We start from the raw sequence: 27,395 nt of genomic DNA, 5'->3' as shown, positions 1-27,395 counted from the left end.
TGGATGTCCAATGAAAATATCAGTTGCATCCAAACCCCAGGCAATTTTGATCGGGTGATGTGGCGGTTCAGAAGAGCTTTGACCAGTCAATCGGCCAAACAGATGGCACCAAGAAGCCTCAACAGTTTCAATTGCGACCAGTCTGAACTCAACATTCATAGATGGTATTTATAATTGAATTGTATTAAAAGGCACTTTAACCAACTTCCTTGAATAATCAGTCTGAAGGGTCTCGACCCGAAACGTCACCCATTCCTTCTCTCCTGAGATGCTGCCTGACCTGCTGAGTTACTCCAGCATTTTGTGAATAAATACCTTCGATTTGTACCAGCATCTGCAGTTATTTTCTTGTACTCCTTGTATAATTTCATCATCTTCTCTTGCTGCAGAGAATGGATTATTGAATCCTACGTGTGTTATGTACTGTGCAGTGGGTCAGGATCAGATCAGAGGTAGCCGAGGGTCAAATGAAAGGGAAGGATGGTGGAAACAATTGATTGATCCAAAGTAGACCACAAAATCCAATAAAACATACAGAAACCCAAGCTGCAAATAAAAAGCCAAATAACAGTATCAAGATATCATTTTTGTCTATATTTGTAAAACTTTTAAAAACATATAATGCTACGTACAAGCATCAATAAACAAATGTATAAAATACTGCAATCGGGGAATAAAAGATTAAAAACTATATTACATCAATACAGGATACTGTTCAATTTATACAGTCATTTTAAATGCTGAATGTAAGAGCTTATCAAAATAAATTGCATTAGTGTATGTAGTGCATATATTAGTATGCAGAAAGCATTTTTTAAAGAAAATGTATCAAACATACATTTGCTGCAATGTGGGTCACACTTACAAAATACATAAAATACTGTACTTCAAAACAAGGCATTCGCCAAGTAGATTCTATCACGGTCCCTTCTCATCTCCTCATTCTTTGAATGGTAACTCGCTGATCAGCAATCATATTTTAAGTGTTAGTGGTCTGTGGTTTTTGGCATTAAATAAACCTTGCAAGTTGTTAATATCATGGGGACCCTCATTTCAACAGAGCCCCTTCAGATTCTGATAAGCTTTTGCACAAGTCTGGCAATTTGCATTTTTTTTAAAACTTTACATTTCCAGCATTTTTTTCATTTTAATCCTTAACAATTCTGTATTTGGTTTAAAATACTGACGAGTCCGTGAAATTGTTCTCCCTTTTGGCTGGCTGCAGTATAATTGCTTGCAGTAACAATTCCTTTTGGAAATGGAATGGCCGGACAGAATTTGAAATTTCTTGGTTTGCAGTCGACACTGTAGGAATAGTACAAAAGGGGAGATGCACACTCAATGAGACCAGCACGAGGCCAAGCTCCCTTTGACAAAGTGCATACCTACAGATTAAGACTTCCACTGATGCACCTAGGGCATCGTATTCCACAGGGTGATACTGAGGCCTCTTGGCAAGTTTGCTGCAAACCCCACACCCAATTCTCACAACCTTCAAATGGGCAGAGATTAGTTCAAAAAGTCACTGAAATACAAGTGTGTTTTGCAAAAGTCAATTTCAATCACAAACTGGTCCTGTGCCACCCATACCTGCTTCCATTGTGACCATGAACCCATTTAACTAGTAATCCAAATCCCAATTAGGGGATACATTTCTTCCAGTATTGAAATTCTGGATGAGTTTGTCTCAAACTTGCTGAGTGTACTTTTCTTCATTGGGCTGCAGATATCACTGACAAGCATTTACATGCTGTTTGATGGATGGCCAAATTCTGATTAAAAATGGAATGGGAAATGTTTCTGCAAGTAATCCAGAAAGTCATCACCTACCGTGATGGCTGTTGTGTAGATGGAAACAGATTAAAACTTCATCGTTTCACAGACGTCACTATATCGGCTGCACGATTTGGCCAGCAGACAACCCTGGCCCTTCCAACTCACCCCACAGTGAATTACAAGGTTATGGCAGTCAGGGTGGGTGCGTGAAAGTCAGGGTATAACGTATATTGGTACAAAGATATAATGTAGCAGGCTGACAACTGTTAAGCATTACTGCTAGCATTGTTCAGTCTTCTTGGAAGCCTCAGTATTAACCCCGGTGGAAGAAAAATGCAGACAATTACAATTTTATTTCCAAATTTTTAGTTGTGCTTGCCAATCAGTGAAAAACAAACACACAAGCCATTGTGATGGATAGGAAATGGGAAAATGATCCATCCAGCTCAATTAAATTGGACACTTGCCAAACAAACCAAAATCTGAACTAATGTCCGAATGACCATAATGAATCCATCAGCCGTTAGAAGACTGAGAGTCTAATCTGTAAAAGCCGCAGTGAAAAACTGCATTGTGGCACTTCATTGTACAAATATATAGAACTGTACAAGCATATATTCTGCAAAACAACATTTATAATTATATACACCAAAGTATCAAACTATGGCAATCTTTCTCCAGCCTGGGAGTTGGCAATATGCGAAGGTTCTCTTTCTGACAAACAATACTCATGTAAAAAAAACTTTTGTGAATAGTATTAAATAGATATTTATCAGTGTTCATTTCTGTAACCAAGAGTGCAAGCGGTTTGAAATGAGTGCATCATGGAGCAAATCTTCCCCAAGAGGGGTATGTACGCATGATACATGACTTAAGTTTCCATTCTGGAACGCAGTAAAAAGCACATACAAGTTTGCTGAAACATATCTCTATACCTCTAACACTATACAGAAGTCGTATATACCAGGCTCACTTACCAAAACCATGGCAGATTTTCAGAGGGGTGTATCGGTTTCTCTTTCCAAACTACCTGTTACAAATAAGTATGAAATAGCAACTACATCTGGGGGTTCTGTTCAAAATTTACATGTTTCAGTTCCAGGTGGTGATTCACACATGGGTAAAAGATTTGTGCAGTCATATTTCAAATGGCAGACCTCCCCCCCCTCCCCTCCACCCATGGGATATAAAGGAGAAAATGGTGGATGGGGGGAATGGGGAGATGATTCTTTAGCAAGCATGTGGACATGCAAAATGCCCAGCCCACTCCACGTGCAGTGCTCAGGACGAGGATGAAGTCAGGAGAGGCTTGGGTCACATGATTCTGTACAGTTCAGGCTCATCTATGCAATAATGTCTTTGGCTTTGTGGTTATGTTATATATTTGGACACCAACAGCAGTACCCTCTGCTGTTGGTTCTTCTATGTGAAGACTGGGCACTTTTGGTATTAAAATATTCACTGAGTAATTCACACAACATTTAGTCAGAAGTGGGCCTCTGAAAGCACATGATTTCTTCTTACATTGGCAATACGTACTATGATTATTTAACTTCGCGGAGTGAATATTTCAACTTTTCTGGAGGATGGCAGATTTGATTTGATCCTTCACATGTAACTCACTGTAACAGCGGGGGAGGGCATTTTAATCATCCAGGATTCCGCAGCTCTTTGCCCAGCCAGGAATGCAAGAGATTAATGTGGTGACTGCCCAACCTGCCACCCCAAAATTCACACGGAAATGTCTTCCCACTGGCATAAACTCAGGGGATTTGTGGACATTGGTTTGTATCCAAAGCTCAAGAGCACAGGTTGCACTGCACCACACCATCCAGAGAAGATGCGTCAGTAAAATTGCTCAACAGATTCCCTTCTCAGACTCTGGTCATGCAGGGTCAAACTAAAAAACACCGTGAAAAACAGAGTTAAATGGAGATGGCAAATTGCGATCCAGATGCTCAAAATCACCTGACATCTGCTTCTGCAAGCCTGGTGTTTCGGTCTCTGGTTGTCATGGATTTGGAGCTGTGGAAGGAAACTCTGATCACACAAATCTCTAGATACTCTGACAACAAAATATACCTGTGCTGGGCTGCAGGCCAATATATTTACAAAAATTCCTCTCCCACTATTGGTCTCAAAGCTGACTTTCAATTTCTGATGCCTCTGACATGCAGAGAGGTTGTCTGATGGTGACTCCAAATGTTTAAGTAGTTTCTGGACCTAAAGTGTTGCAAAGATTCAAAGGTAACAGGTCACAGTTTGAGTGCATCAAAGTACAAATCCCATCAAAGGTAGCTGTGACAAACCATCTGAAGAAACAGCCGAGATAACCTATAAAATGTCTCACTGAATTTGGACACTTGCTTTGGAACAGTTAGGACAGAGAGAAATTGGTGCCAAAGGATTAAAGGAAAGTAGACTTGGCTGTCTCTATTTTCAATTAAAACATTCAGGTATCATGAAAAATAGTAATCTGGAAGAAAAAAAAAATGGTATAAATGCATTTCTACTTATCAAAAATATGAAAAGTGATGTGGCATTATTTATAAACAATATTTGCACCGCAAGCCTTTCGTGCTTCTTTGAGCCTGCCATGCCCATGTGATTGAAGACTTTACGCAGATGTTCTGTGCAGACCAGGTTGTGTGCTGCCAAGTGCCAGGAATAAATCACTCCCCTTTCCCGCCTACAGCTGTTGAACATTACAGAGAAAAAAAAATAATACTCAACCTTTCAAAACCCTGCAAAAGAATTTCTAGTTCTCTGAACTCTGAAAAATAAACGAAAGAGCTGGGAATTGGTGGCTTTTCATGTTCTGCAGGAAAGAACAGAAAGGAACTCTTTATGAAAGTCGGGACCATTATTTTCCTACTTCTTAAGTACTTCATTGTTACTTGTTCAAATTGTGCATCTCCTGAATGTCTAAAATAGCGTAAAGAACATTCTGGTAAATATCAGAGGGTTTAGAGGTGGAATGAACGGCAAGATAAGCAAAATGACTCGAGCTTAAAGGTAGTAAAACATGGACATCTTTCATTGTCCAGCTCAATGCTCTATCCCAGCTGCTGATGGGCAGACACTGTTTTAACATTGGAGAAAGTGGTGGTCAATTTGTGCGCAGTAATGTCACGCAAATAACAATGTATTAGTGGCCAGATAATGTAGATTGTTGGAAAATATTGGCCAGGTATTGTGGGTACTTCCTTGCGCTTCTCTGAAACAGTGCTCAAATTTTTTTACATCCATTTGAGAAAGCATTTTTAATATCTCATCCAAAAGATACTACCATGATAAGTGCAGTGCCCCTTGTTGAATCACCCGATTTTTGCTCAATTCTCTGGAGTTGGACAAATCCAAAAATGCAAGATACTACTGATTAAGCAAATAAGTAGTATGTGAGAATGCAGAGGTATAACAGAGAATGTGGAGGTAGAAAATTAAATGAACGTTTAAAAAAAAAATCAGGTGTTGCAAATCAGATACAAAAGCAGAACATACTGGAAACTCTCAGCATGTCAGACAGCATCTGTGGAAAGAGAAATACATTTTATGTTTCAGCTCAACCTGCTGAGTGCTTCAGGCATTTTCTGTTTTTACTATAGATAGATTATTAAGCCTCAAATAATCAAAGATGCCTTTGCACAAGTCCTGAGAGGGTTTTGGAAGTTGGGGAGATATGTCTTATAGGAGAGAGGTAGTATGGGTGGGGGAAAGTAGAACAATTACTGAAGGAATTGGGCCAAGGAGAGTGCAGTCATATCAAGAATGACTGGAATCAAAGCATTGGACCAAGCTAGGGACATAGGTTCACAGTGACAAGGAAAGCTGCTCAAGCTGTCATCCGCTATCATGTGAAAAACCATTTAACAGCCTTCTGAAGACAAACAGTGAAACAATATACTTTCAACAGCTCTCAATTGAGAACTGTTATCCGTTTCAAAATTTCTACTCTTGCATTCCTCTGGCACAATAATTTCTAATTTTCATGACAAGTACTTAACACAAAATTAACACACTCCCTGTCTGTACAAGACTCAGAAAACTGCACCTCTATCACATTTCTCCACTTTGCTCCCAATTTGGTGAAAATTATTTCCCAACATGCTGGGCAGCACAGAACGTATTTAAAGTCTCCTGCCAATATCTGCAAAACCAGCTGCGTTTTCTTAAAGGCACCGTAATTGCATTAGATTTATGCAACAGTCTTGCGTCTTATATATATGTATATATAGATTATATATACACATACATATATTAAACCAAATAGCATCTCATAAATAAAAAAATAAAAGTATAAAGAGGCATAAATTACATCAGCAAAGAGAAAGTTAAAAAATAAGTTCAGTACAAAATACATTCAAGAAAGTGCATCTTCACAGAGCTGATAGCAGTTGATAGCCGTCTTGTTCAGAAAATGGGAGAGAGATCTCTGTCCATTTGTTTTACAACTCATGGTTCCAGTGATGGGCAATATCTCTGGTACAATCATTCTGGGAATATACGAGACTGAAAGGCCACAAATAATGGACTGGCTATTCTTATGTCTGGGACTCTAAAGATATCAACACTGTATGCAAGAATTTTCCTGAAGTTCGGATGCTCAGTTGACACAAGAAAGTCTGGTGACAATAGGGGTCTTCATTTCAATAATATGACTGCTATTTGATCATAGTGTACATAGTGTTCATATCAGTGGTAAAGTCCTGACGAACATTCCTTTAATGAAAATAAAACTGCAATGTGCAGATAGATTCCCATTAAAAAAACACTGAGGAGAGGCTGCCAGACTCGGGTGGAACAAGGTCTGTTTCATGACATAGTTGCCACACTAAAGAGAGAAAGCTTAAAACTCATGGCTTCCACTTCCATCCATTATGACATTTTTCTAAAATCAACTGGATAAAGAATAGCATTTGTGATGAGGTTGTCAATGGCATAAAGTCAGCCCCAGTTGGGCATGCCAGGAATACAGGGCAGACACTCATTTAAACCACAATAGCTTTGTGGAGAATGTTGCTTGCCATTATTCAACACCGTTGTACACGTGCTGCAAGTATGGTCTTTTTCCAGCATACCTGCAGGATTATAACAGTCTTGGCTAAAAGTATTGATGGGGTCATAACACCAGAGAAGACCACAAGCACATCTGGGAGGAGAAAACTGTTGCAGACGGTTGCTTATGTGTCAAGAGATAGGGTGGGAATCCTCAAAATAAAACTGAAACACTGATTGCACCAAGTTAAATTACCCATCACTACAGATACCAAAGAATCACCAAAACCGTGTCAGCCACACAGCAATATTGTAACTGAATTCCATAGAGGCAATACTCAGTGAGGTTACTGCTCTGCTGCTGCATGGAGTCATTCAACAATCTCAAGTTCTAAAATTAATTTCAGTGTCAATACTTTGTTGAACTGAAGGATTCACTGGCAGATCAAAAAAGTAAGAATTGCAATAAATTATTTCTTTTTACAGAGTAACCTGAAGGCACAGGGTTAAAATGGGTGAATTAATCCATTTCTTTCCATTGTGGAAGATTGGCACCTTTAACATGTGCAAAAAATGAACTGCTCCTCCCACCCACAACATGGAGACCCACAACATTGTTAAAAGCACAATGGGTTCATCAATTGTTGAATTCTACAGGCTCCAACTGGTTTTTAGACACTTGGTAACCACAATATGGTTTAACTTGATCTAAATCTCACCAGATAAAGGAGGACATTCAAGGTTGGACAAAATGGAATAAAAATAATCAGACTTTGGTATACATATTATGTATGTACATGCATGTGAACGTATGTGGGGTGTGTGTGTGTATGTGCGTGATGCCTCACACATACACAAACACACAGAATATATCACCTCCGCTAGAAGCATGAATTAGACAAATATAGCTAAGTGGAATTCTGTAGGCCAAAGTCCCATTAGAAAACCTAAAGTACACCACCTGGTAGAAGGCTTTGTCTACATGGAATAATTCTAGATGAAGGTAGGAGGACGGAGAGTTAAAAAGGCAGTTTTGTAAGATACTTTAGAGTTCAATATATTCCGCGGAGAAGTTGCGAAACTTCCATTATGCACCAAGATCCAGCATACTTTGCACCACAGTCATAATCTCTAGCTCCGTGTTATACCACAAATTTTAATTGAGCTGCTTCAACGCTCCTTCCAAATGCCACACCCCATCCGGCCAGCCCTTCTCCGCTGGAACGTAGTGCCGAGATGTGATTCTCTGCTGAACAGCCCATCAGTGGTGTCCACGGATGCATCAAGAACCCCACAGACGTGCAGTTACCCTTCACATTCGCACTATACCCCTGGACTAAACTGCTATCCTGGGTATAGGCACTGTCATTATGATTGGTGTTACTGAGTATAGTGACTGAATAGAGCATGAGGCATAATAACCAAAAGATAGTTTTTCAAAAATAAATCCCAGCTCCACATCAACGACCTCCATTAGTGAATGATCTGCACAAATGGGTTTCTGAACAGCTCCTCTGCTGATGGTCTTTGCTTGGCATCCACAAATATTTTCTTCAGGAAGTCCTTGCAGTGATCTGAAATGTGAGGAGGCAGCTGAGGATTTGTCGGCTGGGTTGCAATTTTGAAAATGGCAGCCATTGCTTCATATTCTGCCCATGGAGGTTTCTCCGTAAGCATCTCCACCACTGTACACCCCAGGCTCCTGAAGAGAGAAACACAATGTTAGAACCCCAGACTTCACAATGGAGCCAGTATTAACTTAAAGGAAAATAAATAAATAAACAGTCCAGTCCTGTACATCTATTTAGATGCAAGTGAACACACCTAGTTAAAATTTTAGTATTTTAACTACACTTTCCATATTGACCTTTTGGTCCTGGGCCTCCTCCATTGCCAGAGTGTGGCCACATGCATACTGGAAGAACAGCACCTCATATTCTACTTGGATAGCTTACAACTCAACATTGAACCTTCTTTCCCCTTGCCCCCTCTCAGTCCCCTCCCCCGAACCCTGGCTGACCTTGCACTGATTTGTCCATTCCCCCTCTGCCTACATTCCTTAATCCAGCTTCACAATTCACAACTATTTAATCCTCAAGCTTCACAATTCATAACTTGATCCTTTTGGCTCACATCTTTTGTCTCTGGCCTTTCCCTAACAATCTGTCTATTAAAAATCTCCTTCATCTGTGTTCACCTAAGAACAGCCATGCGTTTTTTCTGCCCCTCTACTCTTGCAGCTTACTTCCCCTACCCCGCAAGTCTGAAGAAGGGCTCCGACTTGAAATGTTATATATCCATGATCCCCAGATGCTGTCTGACCCGGTGAGTTACTCCAGCATTTTGTGTCTTTCTTTGATAAACCAGCATCTGCAGTTCCTTGTTATTATACCCAGTTAAAAGCCTTGCAGCTTCAGAAAATTCTCTTCTTTTAACTATGTTTTTAACTAGGCATGTTAGCCTGCATCTAATTGAATGTGCAGGGCTGATCTGGTATACTGGAACATTGAGCTGCTGTTCTCTATCATGGAAAATTCCTCCCAATAATGCAGCAAAAACACCATGTCAAATGTCATTTGGAATAACAAACTCACTTGGCACTGCATTCCCTTCATTGCCACATTTCCTTATTTTCTTTACTGTGCTCCCAGACTGTAGCCTGTGAAATAGGAAAATTCCACCCTATAAATAGCCAGCACACCATTTAGTCCTGACTCGTTGCCAGATCCAAATCTCCTGATGAAAATCTACCAATCCACCAAGGCATTACACAAGGAATAAGATCAAAACAAGCTAACCTAATGTGGAGACCATTCACTTTGTGAAATCTCAGACTATATCGGATTTTGGGGACACGGGTCTTTTCTGCTGCCTTTCTACATTCTGTAAGTGTGGCGTAATGAAGGGCCACACCAGGCAGGCTAAAGGATTTTGTAGACACCAGTCTCCCTCCTTCACTGAGATCAAGTCGTGTTCACGACATTCTCTTGCTCAAAGAAGCCATGAAAAGTTCAAAAGTCCATGTGAAAGAATGGACCTATACAGAATTCATGCTATAATATTCAGCAAACATCTGCTGTGTTGAAGTTAGAATGGGGTGGATTACTGTGTCCAGCATCACATGGTCATTTGCAACAAATTTACAAAAGGTGTGTTATGAAATAGCATCATTTGCCCAATAGATACTCTGGCTATCAAGGTACATTAAAAGCCTCCTGACAGCAATCGCACTGAATATATGTATATAAAGCTACCTTCAATCACTAATCACTAAGCAGGACCTTCACAGCAATTAAATAACCTGTAACACAAGATTGCAATGACTTAAGTGGAATGTAACATAACTCCCCATTATTCACTATACTATTGAATCACTTTAATAAAAGCCATCAAAACTGAGCTCAGTATATCTGACTTTGCATCAAAATAATTCAGAGAGAGGGAATATTTTGCTTGTGTACTTGTTTCATGCTATTTACATTCTCAGGGTGCTCTAAAGAGATTTAGTGCAATGTGCCATTATTGGAATTGTAGTAACAGTTGTAAAACAAGTAAAAGAAAGTGGCTGATTTGGGCACAACTGAACTAATAAGGCTGCTTAAAAGGAAATTTCATTAAAAAGACAATTTGTTTGACTGTGGGAAATATGTCAGCCAGAAGACTAGTAAAGCTCGGGAAAGGTGACATGAAATCCTTTACAACCATAGTCGACAGGCATAGGAGGGCATGGTTTAACATCTCAGCAGTACTGCAGTACATCTTTAAAATAGCGCTGGAACATCAGGTTTGCTCAGCTGGTCATTTCCCCAGGGTGGAGCCTGAAGCTACAACAAGGTATGGATGTGTACCAAAACATTAACATGACCATGGAGAAAATGCAGTGAAGTGGGACTAATCATGCAATTTGATTCTATGATTCCAGGCAAAATTCCAATCACCAAATCATAACTATAGTGGAACATTTTATTCAATTTGTTCAAATATCCTGAAGCAATATCACAGTAGTTTCAAATAATGTTCAATACATATTCTGATTTAAAGTCAATACATTATTGATTCAGGTGTGTTTTTTAAAATCCCAATTAAAGAATTACATAGAACATAAATGTAAAAACAGACCACTCAGTCTCCCACATCCATCGTGCTCAAGTCTACTCCTGCCTCTTCCTCATTTAGTGAATTAGAGTCAGATTGTCATACAGCTATACGACATGGAAACTGGGCCATCGGCCCAATTTATCTATGTCGACCAAGTCGTTATTCTGGGCTAGTGTCATTTGCCCACATTTGGTCCATATCCCTGTAAACCCTTCCTATCCACATACATGTCCAAATATCATTTGAAAGTCGTAATAGTATCCGCTTCTTTGGCTTCCTCTGGCAGCTTGTTCCAGATACAGAATACCCTCTGAGTGAGAAAGTTGCCCGATTTCCCTTTCAAACCTCTCCCATTAAGCCTGTGCCCTCCAGTTTTAGAATCCACTGGGGGAGAAAAAAGACTGAATATTCACTTTATCCGTGCCCCTCGTGATTGTGTATACTTTTGATCTTGTTGCTAAGTTTATAGATGATAGTGATAGTTCAGCTCAAGAACATTAAGGATTCAAGTCGCCCCAGAAACTTGAAGCTGGAATTTTACTGAGGAGAACGAGGGAGTGTATGCTTTCCTTCAGCTCTGCCTGGTTTCTCAGGAATAGGTAAAAGATTCTATCCCACTAGCATGACAAGCAGCCGGGGTCAACCTGTTCAATATTTATCTCTTAGCTAATCAACATCATTAAAACAGATTACCTGGTTAACATCATAGTGTATGGGGCATTACTGTACATTGGCTGCTGTGTTTCCTACATTACAGAAGTAACTGCAATACAGAAGTAACTGCATTCTAAAAATATTTCCCATTGGCTGCGAAATGCTTCAAGTCATGAAATTAAACAGAAATAGCTGCAGATTAGGTGAAGAGAAATAATGTTTCAGGTCTGGGACCCTTCATCAGGACTGAGAAAGAGAAAAACAAGTAAGCTTAGAGAGTGGAGAAGGTGGGGGAAGTGCTTCAGGCCTGCAAGTTTTACTGAAGTTAAAATCGATATCCTGTTAACTAAAGCAAATGCTTTTCTGCATAATATTTACAATGATCCAATGTACCACACTCATTGCTTGCACGTAGGGGTGCCAACTATCTAACTCCCAAATAAGGGACAAAAGGTGACGTCAACGCCCGCGCCTCACGTGACCTCACCCAGCCAGCGGCCATGTGCTCCTGCTCCACCAACGACGGTCAGAGAGTTGTGAATCTGTGGAATTCTCTGCCTCAGAAGGCAGTGGAGGCCAATTCACTGAATGCATTCAAGAGAGCTAGATAGAGCTCTAGCGGAAGTGGCGGCGCCTAACGGCTGCGGCTCGCTAGCAGTCTGTTCGTATTTTTTCCTTTTTTTGTTGTTGTGTGTCGGTGTTGGGATGGGTTTGGTTTTTGTTTTTTTGGTTGTGTATGTGTGTGAGGGGGGGGGGGGTGGTGGTGTGGGTGGGAGGGTGGTGGTGTGGGTGGGGGAAACCTTTCTCTTTTAGGTCTCTTCCTCACGGCGCGGGGTGCGGCTCGGCCACGGGGCCTTCCATCGCCCGGTGCGGCTCGGCCGCTGGACTTAACATCGTCCGGCGCGGCCGCTGGACTTAACAGTGCCCGATGCGGCTTGTCCGCGGAGCCTTCCATCGCCCGGTGCGGCTCGGCCGCGGGGCCTAACATCGCTGGTGCGGCTCGGCCGCTGGACTTAACAGTGCCCGGTGCGGCTCGGCCACGGGGCCTAACATCGCTGGTGCGGCTCGGCCGCTGGACTTAACAGTGCCCGGGCCGCGGGGCCTAACATCGTCCGGCGCGGCTCGGCCGCGGGACTTAGCTGCGCACGGCTCGGTCGCGGGGCCTTCCATCGCCCGGTTCGGCCGCGAGACGTCTCAGCGCCCGGTGCGACTCGGCCGTGGGGACTTCCATCCCCTTGCGGGGACTGTGCGGGTCGGTCGGGGACGAGCTGTCTGTCCGTGGGCGTGGGGAAGAGAGTGGAAGTTTTGTTGCCTCCATCACAGTGAGGGGGTGTTTGGAGTCACTGTGATGGACGTTTGTGTTGGGGTCATGTGTCTTGTGTTCTTTTTTGTGTGTGACTGCTATGTAGTTTCGTTCGGTACCGTGGTACCGAATGACAAATAAAGCTCTGTTGAACTGTTGAACTGTTGAAGGATAGCGGAGAATGGGGAGAAGGCAGGAACGGGGTACTGATTGAGAATGATCAGCCATGATCACATTGAATGGCGGTGCTGGCTCGAAGGGCCGAATGGCCTCCTCCTGCACCTATTGTCTATTGATGGCCGCCCGGGCCGGGAGGCGGGTTGCTACGCAACCTCCATTAAGCGAACACATTTGGCCCCGCTCCCCGTACACACTCCGTTTACACTGTCCGGGGCTACAGCGGCCCCCGGGCCTAATACGGGACAAGGGCGGTCCCGTACAGGACAAACAAATTTAGCCCAAATACGGGATGTCACGGCTAATACGGGACAGTTGGCAACCCTTGCACGCTAGATAGGAGTTTTACATTACAACTCCAAACAACGATGCCGTTATTTGATTGCAGTTACACGAGGTTCCTCAGGGTGCTGCTCTAACACTGGGAAGTACAAGGACATGTTGATCAGGACAGCTGAGGAGCTAAATATCCAATCTTCTTCCATAAGCCCCTGGATCTCTCAGTTGGTCACCAAAATGGTAATTCATGTGAACCAAAAAAACGTGCAGCGATTGAACATTCAAGGATTGAATATCATTGCTTCGCCCAATCATAATCAGGAAAGCATCCTCTTTGAAATCTGGTCTAACTTAGACGTCTTCCCAACTAGGGTCTGTTTATTGATGGCTGTTAATAGTTGACCCTATTTTGTCTCGTTCTCTAGGCCATCGGAGGTCTGGCTTGAATCAAGCAAGATCTACTCCAGAACATGGGATTAGTTCGGGTTTATAATTGTCATATGTACCGAAGTAGAGTGAAAAACTTAGTATTGCATGCGATCCAATCAAATCAGATGATACTATACAAAAGCTCAACTCAAAGGAAAAGATATAGAGTGCAGATTATAGTTCTCTGCATTGTAGCAAAAACTAGAAACGGTGCTAGATTTACAGGTAAAAAAAGAAATTTAAAAGAGTAGAGCAGTTGTATTGGATGATAGTAGATCCTCCTCTAGGACCAGCATGCAGAGTTGCCATGCACTGGCGCCAAATGGGCTGAATCTCCTGCTTGCAATAAGGAGAGCTGCTGGAGAAACTCAGCAGGTCAGACAGCATCCGTGGGGGAAAACTGCAGTCTCTTGTGCCTGAATCTTCTGATTACCCAACCAGCAGATGTTTAATTGTTGGTATTTACCATTTTACATAGATACATAGACAATAGGTGCAGGAGTAGGCCATTCAGCCCTTCGAGCCAGCACCACCATTCAATGTGATCATGGCTGATCATCCACAATCAGTACCCCGTTCCTGCCTTCTCCCCATATCCCTTGATTCCGCTAGCCCCAAGAGCTCTATCTAACTCTCTTTTGAATGCATCCAGTGAATTTGCCTTCACAGCCTTCTGAGGCATAGAATTCCACAAATTCACAACTCTCTGGGTGAAAAAGTTTTTCCTTTTCCTCATCTCAGTTCTAAATGGCCTACCCCTTATTCTTAAACTGTGGCAGCTAGTTTTGGACCCCAACATCAGGAACATGTTTCCTGCATCTAGCGTTTCCAGTCCCTTAAAAAGTTTATAGGTTTCTTTAAGATCCCTCTCATCCTTCTCAATTCCAGTGAATACAAGCCCAGTCGCTCCAATCTTTCATCATATGACAGTCCCGCCATCAGGGGAATTAACCTTGTGAACCTACGCTGCACTCCCTCAATAGCAAGAATGTCCTTCCTCAAATTAGGTGACCAAAACTGCACACAATACTCCCGGTGTGGTCTCACCAGGGTCCTGTACAACTGCAGAAGGTCCTCTTTGCTCCTATACTCAACTTCTCTCTTTATGAAGGCCAACATGCCATTAGCTTTCTTCACTGCCTGCTGTACCTGCATGCTTACTTTCAGTGACTGATGTACTGCCAGGTCTCGTTGTACTTCCCCCTTTCTAACCTGATACCATTCAGATAATAATCTGCCTTCCTGGTCTTGCCACCAAAGTGGATTACCTCACATTTATTCACATTATACTGCATCTGCCATGCATCCGCCCACTCACCCAACCTGTCCAAGTCACATCCTCTTCACAGTTCACACTGCCACCCAGCTTTGTATCATCTGCAAATTTGCTAATGTTACTTTTAATTCCTTCATCTAAATCATTACTTATTGTAAATAGCTGCGGTCCCAGCACCGAGCCTTGCGGCACCCCACTAGTCACTGCCTGCCATTCTGAAAGGGACCCGTTAATCCCTACTCTTTGTTTCCTGTCTGCCGCCCAATTTTCTATCCATGTCAATACCCTACCCCCAATACCATGTGCTCTAATTTTGCCCACTAATCTCCTGTGTACGACCTTATTAAAGGCTTTCTGAAAGTCCAGATACACCACATCCACTGGCTCTCCTTGTCCATTTTACTCGTTACATCCTCAAAAAAATTCCAGATTAGTCAAGCATGATTCCCCCTTCGTAAATCCAAGCTGACTTGGACCAATCATGTTTCTGCTATCTAAATGCGTCACTATTACATCTTTAATAATCGACTCCAGCATCTTCCCCACCACCGATGTCAGGCCAGCTGGCCTATAATTCCCTGCTTTCTCTCTCTCGCTCCTTTCTTAAAACATGGAATAACATTAGCTACCCAATCTACAGGAACTGATCCATAATCTAAGAACATTGGAAAATGATCACAAATGTGTCCATGATTTCTAGAGCCACCTCCTCAAGTACCCTGGGATGCAGACCATCAGGCCCTGGGGATTTATTAGCCTTCAGTCCCATCAGTCTACCCAACAACATTTCTTGACTAATGTGAATTTCCTTCAGTGCCTCTGTCACCCTAGGTCCTCTGTCCCCTAGTATATCTGGGAGATTGGTTCTGTCTTCACTAAGGAAGACACAAACAAAGTACCCGTTCAACTCATCTGCCATTTCCTTGTTCCTCAGCATAAATTCACCGGTTTTTGTCTTCAAGGGACCCACACATGGAAAAGTCAGCTCGCCAAAACCTGTCAGCCAGAAGTCTAGTTCCAATAAGCTGTATAAGAAAATAACTGCAGATGCTGGTACAAATCGAAGGTATTTATTCACAAAATGCTGGAGTAACTCAGCAGGTCAGGCAGCATCTCGGGAGAGAAGGAATGGGTGACGTTTCTGAAGAAGGGTCTCGACCCGAAACGTCACCCATTCCTTCTCTCCCGAGATGCTGCCTGACCTGCTGAGTTACTCCAGCATTTTGTGAATAAGTTCCAATAAGCTGCTCACCAGCAAACAGTGCCCCTCAATATACTACAAAGGGTTTATCGCATGGACTGTAATGGGCAGATGGCTATCAGTGACCTAGACCCCATTAAGATTTTAGCGCACTTGGATCAGTGTGTGACAAGAGACAACAGAGGGCGTGGTGAAGAGCATCCTCTACACCAGGATAACGGAAAGGAAGCATGAGGGGTAATTTAAATCTGGAGGAGGGGAAGGAATGCTTGAGCTCATGGTGGGGAGGGGAAGGGGATGTGTTTTGAGAATAACACAGGTGCAATGTTAATTTTTTTAAAGTGTGAGTGACAACAATGATATTTCTCAGCTATGTTCATCTTGGAGCCGGGGGTTAGTTATGAGGACCAATTCCTCGGTGGGCCGAAGGGTCTGTTTCCACGCTGTACCTCTACACTAAACTAAACTGCATTCCATATCTCAGTCTAAAAGCAACTGATCTGAATATTGTCAACCAAAAAATAACTAAAGAATCGTGAATGTTGCAATTGTTTCTTTCACATTCACTAGGCTGGGCATGAATAGTGTGAAGCTTGCAAGCCATTAATGAAACAAAACAAGGCGCGCTCATGTCCCCAGTTTAGCCACAATTTTTCATCATAGGCAATAAAGACACCTTTGTCTTTAAAGATTTTAGATGATTGTTAGATGATACAGAGAAGACAGAATTACATGAATTCACGGCCTGAAAGCTGTTCAGAGTGTGGCTTGGAAAGAGTGGTGTTGGATTAAATGTTCCTGCTCTGTAAAACTGGAAAGTGTCAAATCCACATCTACTCACCAAACATCTGCTTTCCTTCCATAGCCTTCGCCACTGATAACTTCTGGGCTCATCCAGTACGGCGTCCCAGTGACTGAGCGAATCCCTGTCCCCGACATGCATATTGTCTGGAGTCGTTTGCTTGCTCCAAAGTCACCCAGCTTTACATTCCCTGCAGAGTCCCGCAGAATGTTGGCTCCTGGAAGCATATTGGAAAGATTTATCAACATTAAAAATGTCACAAATGGAGAAAAAACTCAAGAGATAGAGATATGACTTCAATAGAAAGACACAATACACCGACGTAGCCGTGCTGTGGTATCAATTACCTGTCTCTCCTTTTCACAGCAAGAGGGAAAGCGAAAGGAACTACACAGAATCCCAGCTCTGTCGGTCATGGTCCTTCAAACATGTATCCAAGCACTCTTCAAATGTGATGAAGACATTCGCCTCAGTCACTTTTTCAGGCTCCAGATCCCCACCATCCTCTAGCTGAAAAGCTATTTCCTCAATGCTCTTTTAACCCTCCACCGATTACTTTAAATCTATTCCTTCTCTCCCGAGATGCTGCCTGACCTGCTGAGTTACTCCAGCATTTTGTGAATAAATCGATTTGTACCAGCATCTGTAGTTATTTTCTTATACTACTTTAAATCTATGTTCTGGACTTTAGCCTCCTCTGCCAAGGTGAAGAAGTCCTTCCGTTTTACTCTCCCTCAGCCCATCAATTAATTCTTCCCTCTAATCCAAAGAAAATCCCAATTTTTTCAAAACCCAAACCCAACAAAAACGCAAAACTTTTCTCATTACTATAGTCTTCCAGAGCTGGCAATATCTGCACGTTCACTCCGCGATCATATCTTTCCTGCAAGAACTGGTATTGTGCACAGTTCTAGCATGACCTGCCTGCGTTCCTCTCAGTCTTGATGCACCTGTCCAAATGCATTACCTCTTGCTTCTCCACATCAACTCCATCAATTAAGTCAAACCTAACTGATCTGTAATTAACCAGCTTATACTTCCTCACTTTTACACACCTTTTAAAACAGAGGGAATTGGAAATAAAAACAAAAGATGAACATGCTCAGGTCATGTGGCAGGATGCCATGTTTCAGACTGTGACCTGCCATTAGATAATTCTCTTGCACCAGCCTTGCAGCCAAACCAGAGTGAAAAGAGATGGGGCTGATCCCTGCAATTTCTTCATTTGCTGTTTTTAAATAACCTGGGATAGATTTCAAATGGGTCTGGTTATTAATCCACTCTGAAAGACACCAACCTCTTCATACTTTTCTTACTAATTCCTCATCTTGCCCAATACTTCATAGGTATTCTTGTAGCTCAGAATTCTAAAAAAATTCAGGAGGGAAAAGAACTAAATGTGTCATGGCAGAGGACAGGATGATGGGAGAACTAACGATATAGAGATGAAAACAGGTACAGAATTAATGGGCTGGGGTCTGAAACTGTTACCAAAGACCTGGCAGAATACAAAGACATTCAACGATGCAGTTCACTTTTCTTTGCTCATGTGAATTTGAATTGTAGAAAGTGCAAGTATAAGTCTATGCCCAGTTCGTTGCAAATAGAAGATGGTCTTGAGAAAAGTTTGTGGGTGTTAGGTAAAGCCCTGGTTGATACTTTCTAGTAAAATCAGAGGCCATTAAGGACGGCATATTCTGTTCAACTTGGTTTAATGTTTACTCAAATATCTGAGATTACACTTCAAAATTAACTGGAAACATTGAGGATGTGAAAAGCACTATTTAAATGTGAGTCCACTCCTTTACAGTTTATGTAGGATCCATGGATGCCAGTTATGTTTTGCCCTCATGCATGTTCTTTACAGGAGCTTTAAAAAAGCAGTGGGCTTGTTATGTTGGTTAAGATGAACAACTGCAGTATGGCTGGGTATTCGCAGTAACTCTGTGTGATGCATGGCCTTGTATTCTTCTGTCAGCAATACTGTTACACGACCCCTTCTTCCTCTGTACTTAACAGGTCAAATGTTCTCTGTATACGTATCTTTCAATCTCTCATTGTTGACGGTTGATGCATTAGTCAAGGCTTCCATGGCAGGAAATGCACAATATCTTGGAGTTTAGCCTGCTTCCCAAAGCCATTCTGCACAGCAATGCGGCACCACTGGACTCTGAATGCCAATTAACCATGATCTACACAAATAATTTTGAATATACCTGCTTTTCTCCAGCCAAGTATGTTGCCAAATTGAAAACATTTATCCCTCCATTCAATTCAGTTTGAACCTGGATCCTTACTTTGTTGTTTTATCTTAAAATAAAGCCTCCCTCTTACTCTCTACCCCTTCTCAAGATCTTCTTTCTGAACACCAAATGGACACAATGTTTTCAGTCAGCCCCGCAAAAGCTTAAACACATGAAACATTTTTTTTTGCTTAAGTAGAGTTTAAGATTGGCTTCCTGCTCCAGACTTCTCAGCTGATTATCAGAAAGGCAGGGCGAGTAGGGCACACTTCTCTTCCCCCTTCCAGACATTGAAGCCAACAAAGGGCTCAGATGTCAATCACGACCTCTGCCATTGCCACGATTTTCCTGCTTCAGTTTCCTGCATCTTTGGCTACGCAGCCACATTACCCAGCCCTTACACTATCTCCATTTCCCCATCTTATTGCACATTCTTCACCAACTGACACGTCCTGCACATGCTTTCCTCTCTGACATGTCTCCAAATAAGTGGATATCTAGAGTGCAGTTGATCAGTGGGTTTCAAAGGTCCAGCTGATTTGCTCGTAGCTCACAAAATTAAATAATTTAGCAATCTACACAATAAATCCTATTAAATACAACTAAAGGGGATGTGTTATATTAATATATTACCAACAATCTCTTTTTAAGACATATTATCTTAGCAAGTCCTTTTGACTGCATTTCTGATCTTTAATCAAATTGTTTTTCTTCTGAAGGTGCTGATATTTTGAACAAACATTCTACTGATGTGAGCGAGCTACCCGGACACGTCACTCAGCAAATCCTGCTGCTTTCAGCCACTCTTCCAAATGCAACGGGGCACAGGGGTTGATGTCATTCCTCTCCAGCACTTATCTACTTCTGCTCCACCCATAACACTGTACTTTCCAACGTGCCATCACCCCTGCCATAAAACAGATCCAGTTCAAATATTTGGAAGAAATAAGGTGGTTTCCTGCATCCAGTTGAAGCCGTTAGTGACTCCAGTCCCATTTAAACACGGTAAATTTTTAAACACCCCAATAACTGGTTATGCCATTCAGATCCATCAAACAGTGACAGACACAGCAGGGTGAAGTATGGAATGGTTTCTGGCATTTGAAGAGGAGTATCTGACCCAACTTCTGATCTTCCCCCCAAATTTTCTCGTTTCCCACCCCTCCTCCTTGGTTATGCTTTTAATATGCTTTTAATATGTCAGTTTGATTTTATAAGATGCCTTCGGGATATTTTTCTGGGAAAATGCGTCATGAACCCACAAGGGAACAGTTTATTACTGACCTCATCTCTGCAATGGTACAGGGTTAATTAGGAAATGTGGTCACAACATTATAGAATAGTAAACTAATAATGGGTTATAGAATGGGTTTGTGTAGCACAGGGGAAAAAAGGCAAATTTAAAATGTTTGCATGAAATTAAGGGCAATGATCAACATTATGAGTGAACGTATAATGCTGGAAATCCAAAACAAAATCAATTTTTTGGAAAAACTGGCCAGGTTAGGCAGTAAATGTCAAAAAGGAAACAGAGTTAATATTTCAGGTTAACGGCACATTGCGACAACTGTGAAGGAAAGAAAACAAGTTTGTTTAGTATGAAGGGAGTATTTCTGAAATATTGAGGCCAAGTGGATAATGGTGATAAAATGCTGATGAAAATATCTGGTTAAAAGATAAATTGGAGCAGTTAGAGAGAGAAATCCTCTGGTTCCTCAGGGGACCTACTCTCAACATTTGGTCCTGACATACCAACAAAATACTTGGGGTTCTTCGTAATCGTGTCTGCTCGTGATATTTTATGTCTCCTCTTTGTCCCCCTAATTTTGTTTTCAGTACATTCTCAAGGAACTTTCCTGTTTTCAATTGTCTGCACCTGTCATAGCTTTCTTTTTTTCCCTTATTCAAACTCCCAAAAACCCTTCTCATCAGGGGTTCCCTGATCTTACCCGGAGAATCTATAATAGAATCAGGCTCATGATAAAGGGCTGGTCATTCAGAAATATATAAAGATTCTTGATTAGTAAGGGTGTCAGAGATTATGGGGAGCAAGCAGGAGAATGAGGTTAGGAGGGATAGATAAATCAGCCATGATTGAATGGCGGAGTAGACTTGATGGGCTGAATGGCCTAATTCTACTTATGATCTTATGAAATGAAAACATTTTCCAGCTCAGAGCAAGGTGAATGTTTTGTCATTATGTTCATTAAATACTGACAATGATATATTTCTAGACACTAAGAGAACCATGGGGTGTGAAAGTGGATGAGATACAGGACATGAGATGATTACTGGATCACCTAGCAACCTCCAGGGGCTACTAGGCCACTTCTTTGCTTCATCGATGTTCTAATAGTTAAATGAATTAATCCAACATCACTTGCTCAGGATAATGAGGTATAGCAATAAATTCCTGCTTCATCAGGATGACAAAAACCTCTGGGTGCCACACTCACCTTTTATATCCCGATGTACAATCATGTTGCTGTGAAGGTAGGACACTCCCTCCAGAATCTGCCTGGTGTATTTCCGGGTCACATTCTCAGTTAGTGCTCCATACGCTTTCAATTGGTCCTTCACTGAACCCTAGAGAAAACAGTAATCACATTTTTTTTTAGATTCAGCAAAGATCGTTTCAAACCTATTATGGAATGTAGGAACAACAGTTGTATGCAAAAATCGTGGAGAGGATGTTTCCACTAGTGGGAGAGTCGAGGTCTAGAGCTCATAGCGTCTGAATTAAAGGACGTTCTTTTAGGAAGGAGATGAGGAATTTTTTTTTAGTCAGAGGGTGGTGAATCTGTGGAATTCTTTGCCACAGAAGACTGTGGAGGCAGTCAGTGGATATATTTAAGGCAGAGATAGATAGATTCTTAATTAGTATGGGTGCCAGAGGTTATGGGGAGAAGGCAGTGGCATGGGGGGGGTTAGGAGGGATAGATAGATCAGCCATGATTCAATGGCAGAGTGGACGTGATGTGCCTAATGGCCTAATTCTATTCCTATCACTTATGATCGGTCAAAAAAAAAAAGGTTAATATTTAGCACTATACATTTCTAACTATTTCATTTTTCTTCCCAGATTTCCAGTCATTTTGGTTCATATATATTTGCTGATGCAAAATTATGAGGGGCTAGATAAACTAAATAGGATGGAACAATTTCTCAAAGGGGGTCAAAAACAGGAAGCACAAGTGTGAAGTAATTGATGGTATGATGACAGAATTTATGGTAGAAAAATTGCCACAATAGTCCATCTTGGCAATAATGCTCTTAGCGATTGCCTGTAATATTAGGATAACTCACTGAATGTAGCAGAGAGTTTGTTATCCCAATTAAACAAGTTGAAGACTTAATTCAGTCCCCAGAATGGTTCCAATCTTAGCTTTAGATGAGCACTTGCTCTGTAAAGTAAAACCTCTAATACCACCAATAACTCTCACTTTATTTATTCCACACATCGCAATAGACTCTCACTGACATTTCCAGCTTAGGGTTAAATCTTGCAGGATAACCAGCAGCTTTGTTGAAAAACTGAATTAAAACATGCCCAAATTCAGTTAATGTCAACAGAAAGCCACTGAAATTCAAAGTTTTCACAGTGTCACTTTTGACTGGATTCAAACCCAAATCCCAAAGGTAAATTACTGCACATTAACATTCTGCACCAGCCATTCCTTAACAATGAATGCATCTGTGCAAAGACACAGAGATAATAGACATTGTTCAATTAAACAAGTACAATTACTGAAGTCATAAATATGCAACACACTACAAATAAAAGACAAGGATATAATAAAACTTTAACAGTTTAAGCAGGATCAGGCTAGAAACCAATGTGGAGTAGCAAGGTGTCAAGTATAGGATTACTAAAGCCATTATGGAATTATGTGTGCACTATATACTAGGAGATGTAACCTGTGTAATATCTCAGTAAAACACTCTTCCTGTCTGCTGAATCTACAACAAGTTTGTACACAGTATCCTGTCACGTGACATGCAATTACATGGGAGAAGTTGGCAGGCATAGTGGCACCAGCACTGGGACTTACAAAGCGCTGTGGTATAAAGCCAAAGCTGCAATTAGTGTTGGAAATCACTATCCTTCCAACAAGCAGATAATAAACCACAGAACTTAAAGCAGCATTTTACCTTCAAGATTTATACGGTAAACTAATGATAGAGACAAAGTGCTGGAGTATCTCAGTGGGACAGGCAGCATATCTGGAGAAGGAATGGGTGATGTTTCTAGACTGAAGAAGAGTCTCGACCCAAAACGTTACCCATTCCTGCTCTCCAGATATGCTGCCTTTCCCGATGAGTTACTCCAGCATTTTGTCTCTATCTTCGGTTTAAACCAGCATCTGCAGTTCCTTCCTACACATGTAAACTAATGCTGTCCATTCTACAGAAGTTTAAATCGCCAAACCTTCCAAATTATTCCTTGCTATCTGTATATGCCCCTCTTTGGCAATGTTAAAATTGGGTTATTATGAGGTGGTGACACACTTTAAAAACTTCCAAATTGCAAAAGGTATTTAATGCAGACCACTCAGTAGCTATCTCCTCCCCCCTTCATTTCACATGCTGAGAGATTGTAAAAGTTTTCTTCACAGTGAAATAAGGAAGGGTCTCCGACCCAAAACGTCACCCATTACTTTTCTTCAGAGATGCTGCCTGTTCCGCTGAGTTAGTCCAGCTTTTTGTGTCTAAGGATAATTAACTCTTTGGGGTAACTTGTGTACACTTTCTTACAAGATCAAAAAATAAATTACCAGCCTATTTAAAAGTTTGCAGTAGATTTTTAAAAAACTGCGATGTTATCAGCATTTGACTCTACTACCAGACAGCAAATAAACATCAAAGCTAATCCAGAAGCCACTTCTCCAGTTAATACCTTAAAGGACCTTCTACTTAACCAATGCACTACAAAAGTAATTTCTCTGAAAGACTGAGGTATTGAAAGTGACTTAAAGTGGCAACCATTTTGATCGTGTATTCCAGCTCCAACATTTTAGAATGGTCAAACATGACAGAGCTGTCAATTTTATCCCCAGTTTGTCGAACAGACTGGTTTTGATTGAAATGCTGTGACATTTTCAAGATATAAACCAGAAGCTAAGAGTCCAGATATTGCAATGAATCGAGGTTTTTACCTCCTCGTGCTTAAAAAAAATAGAATAGTTATTTCAGCAATCAGTTGAAGTTGCTTAGTATAAATCTGACTAACTATCTGCTGTGGATCAATCACAATGAAACAACAGCCAAGACGGCTCTAACGCCTATACTTCCTCAGGAGACCGAGGAAATTCTGCATGTCTCCAAAGACTTACAAACTTTTACAGAGGCAACATTGAAAGCATACTGTCAGGTTGCATCGCAGCTCATCACAAGACCGCAAGAGATTGCAGAGAGCAGCGGATGTAGTCCCGTTCATGAACCAGACCAGACTCTCCACCATTGACTCCATCAATACTTCATGCTGCCTCTGGAAAGTAGCTGACACAATCAAACACCTTTCCCACCCTAGTCATTCCTCTTTCTCCCTGCTCCCGGCGGGCAGAAGCTTGAAAGCATGATTCACCAGACTCAAACAGCTTCTTCCCTTCTGTTATCAGGGTTTTGAGTGGTTCTTCCATAGGCGAGGAAGTAGTTTCATTCTCCGCTACCCAATTGTGGATTTTGTGTCAGGAACTGTTGTACTATAATGCTGAGAAATATATTCTGCACTCTGTATCCTTCCGTTCGCTCTGCCTATTGTACTTGAGTTAGACTTGAATATATTTATGTATAGTATTATCTGATTTGATTGGAGAGCATAAAAAATAAAGCTTTTCACTGTACACATGACAATAATAAACCTAACCTAACTGAACCAATCATCAGAAATGAGACCAGAATTTTCCCTTTAACCTATTCATTATCTTAAAATTGATTTGGGAAAAAGTTGGAAAGATGACTGGGTTGGCCATTTGGCACAGCTGCTCGAGTCCTGGGACAAATTCTGTCATAGGAGACATAATGTCCAACCGCAACAGAACAAGAGATTGAGACGATTTCTCCACTTAAATCCTCATTTCCCCCTTTTCATGAATATCTACAGTCTTATTTTGCAAAGCAGCAATTTAGCTTTACTCATTTCCCAAAATTATTTTTGCCCCATGAAAACAAACACATGCCCACTTGTTGCCTTTAGACCTGTGTGATTAGGAGCTCATAATCAGACATAGCAATGTGCAACCTCTGTCTTTATTTATCATCACTGCAATTATTGTGAAGGGAAAAATATTGAGAATATTTGGTATATTCCAGTTTAATCTGAACTTCTGTCAAGAAGGTTCCACAATGATATTCTGTTTAGCTGTTTGGTTGGCGAGATAGAAAGAGCCATTCATGGACATGTAGCTGTAAGAACAACATTAAGTGCCAATTTCAAAAATTTACTAAAGGCCAGAAAAGAGCAGATCTGAGCCAAGACTTGAAAATGCTTCAATGATAAAGATTTTACATTCATTTAATGGAGCACAATTGAAAGGTTTCAAAATCTGGGGTTAAGCCACTTAATTTCACAAGGACTTGGAGCGGTTAGGCTACCAAATTAAGTTTAGAAAGAAATCAGCACTACAGAATTATGCAATGGAGAACAGGCAGACCCAATATCATACAAAATGATTCATTTATTCAAATCTGTGTTTCACTTCCCCTTTAATATTGTGCACATAATTTATGTCCCTGCAGTTAATCTGCCATTTATTGTGCAAGGAATCATGCTCGGCTCCAACACATATCATATCATATCATATATATACAGCCGGAAACAGGCCTTTTCGGCCCTCCAAGTCCGTGCCGCCCAGCGATCCCCGTACATTAACACTATCCTACACCCACTAGGGACAATTTTTACATTTACCCAGCCAATTAACCTACATACCTGTACGTCTTTGGAGTGTGGGAGGAAACCGAAGATCTCGGAGAAAACCCACGCAGGTCACGGGGAGAACGTACAAACTCCTTACAGTGCAGCACCCGTAGTCAGGATCGAACCTGAGTCTCCAGCGCTGACTATGTCAATTATAAAATAGTAGGGGTAGGCAACCTGGTCACCCGAGCATGTTCAGCCACTAATTATCATGGTTAATCTTCGACCTCAGTGCCATTTTCCTGCCGTAACCCCATATCGCTCCATTTCCCTGATGTCCACACATTGGTCAGTTCGGTCAATGAACAAAACTGTGCCTCACAGGACTCCAGGGTAGCAAATTCCAAAGGTTAACCATCTACTGTATGAAGCCATTTCTTGTCAACTCTGTCCCAAAGAAAATTATTGTCATCTCAATTCCTCGTTTTGGAACTGTGCTACCTGATCCTAGATTCCTCAGCTAGGAGAAATGTCTTCCCCACATACAGTCTGGAAAGCCCCTTAAAAGAACGCTATGTTTCAATGTGATCCCTTCTCATTCTTGCGATTCTGGGGAATATAGTCCCAGTCTACTAAATCTCTCCTCGTACTGCAAAACTGCTATTCCTGGAACAAGTCTGGTGGATCTTTGCTACACTCCCTCCAGTAGGATTTGAACTCAGGCCTCTTGAACTAATAGTCCAGTAACTTAACTTCTGTGTCACCATCACACCCTTCCTCATAACAAGCAGATTCATTTTAAGTCTCTGTCATATGAACAAACGTGGCAACCAATTTGTGGATAAAATAATCCCACAAATATTAAATAAATTAAAAACAGCATAATTTATTTTTTAAGCAATTGTGAGGAGTTCAAGAGAAAGTCCTATTCCACTTTAAAGCGTGCAATCCTACATTCACAGCAGAAAGACACATCCTGCTTTGAGATCTCATGAACAGCAGTGCTTCAGTACTGTACTGCAGATTTCTGTGCTGAAATTTGTACTGGGGGTTGAATTGCAGAAGTTGCAGTGCTAACCACACAACTAAACTGAAATTTGTATTAAAAAAAAAATGCACAATGACGCTGTTAAAAATGCTGCACATGATTAGAACACATTCAGATGAACAAAGTCCAGTTTAGCATCCCACTGCATAGTCTAGTCGGATATCCATTTAGAAAGTGTACCAAATTAACAGTATAAATGTATTTAAAAGGAAACTAATTAATATACATGGGAGAAAGATATATTGTTAAGATGCA

At 41.4% G+C, this 27,395-nt stretch overlaps 1 protein-coding gene across 2 annotated transcripts in view; it reads right to left on the bottom strand.

The window, feature by feature from the left end:
* Positions 1 to 628: 628 nt before the first annotated feature.
* Positions 629 to 27,395, bottom strand: part of map3k3 (mitogen-activated protein kinase kinase kinase 3) — a 92,528-nt gene continuing 65,761 nt past the window's right edge. For both annotated transcript variants that reach the window (XM_078424948.1, XM_078424949.1), the window contains exons 15-17: positions 21,690 to 21,819; positions 17,030 to 17,207; positions 629 to 8,473 (exon numbers count right to left, since the gene is read on the bottom strand). In XM_078424948.1, coding sequence (XP_078281074.1) covers positions 8,245 to 8,473; positions 17,030 to 17,207; positions 21,690 to 21,819 — 537 coding nt within the window. In that variant the 3' untranslated portion in view covers positions 629 to 8,244. The remainder of the gene's footprint in view (positions 8,474 to 17,029; positions 17,208 to 21,689; positions 21,820 to 27,395) is intronic.

This window comes from Rhinoraja longicauda, chromosome 29 (assembly GCF_053455715.1).
Source record: "Rhinoraja longicauda isolate Sanriku21f chromosome 29, sRhiLon1.1, whole genome shotgun sequence".
NCBI lineage: Eukaryota > Metazoa > Chordata > Chondrichthyes > Rajiformes > Arhynchobatidae > Rhinoraja > Rhinoraja longicauda.
Note: the sequence above shows the minus strand (reverse complement) of the source record. Positions and strands in the feature narration are given on the sequence as shown.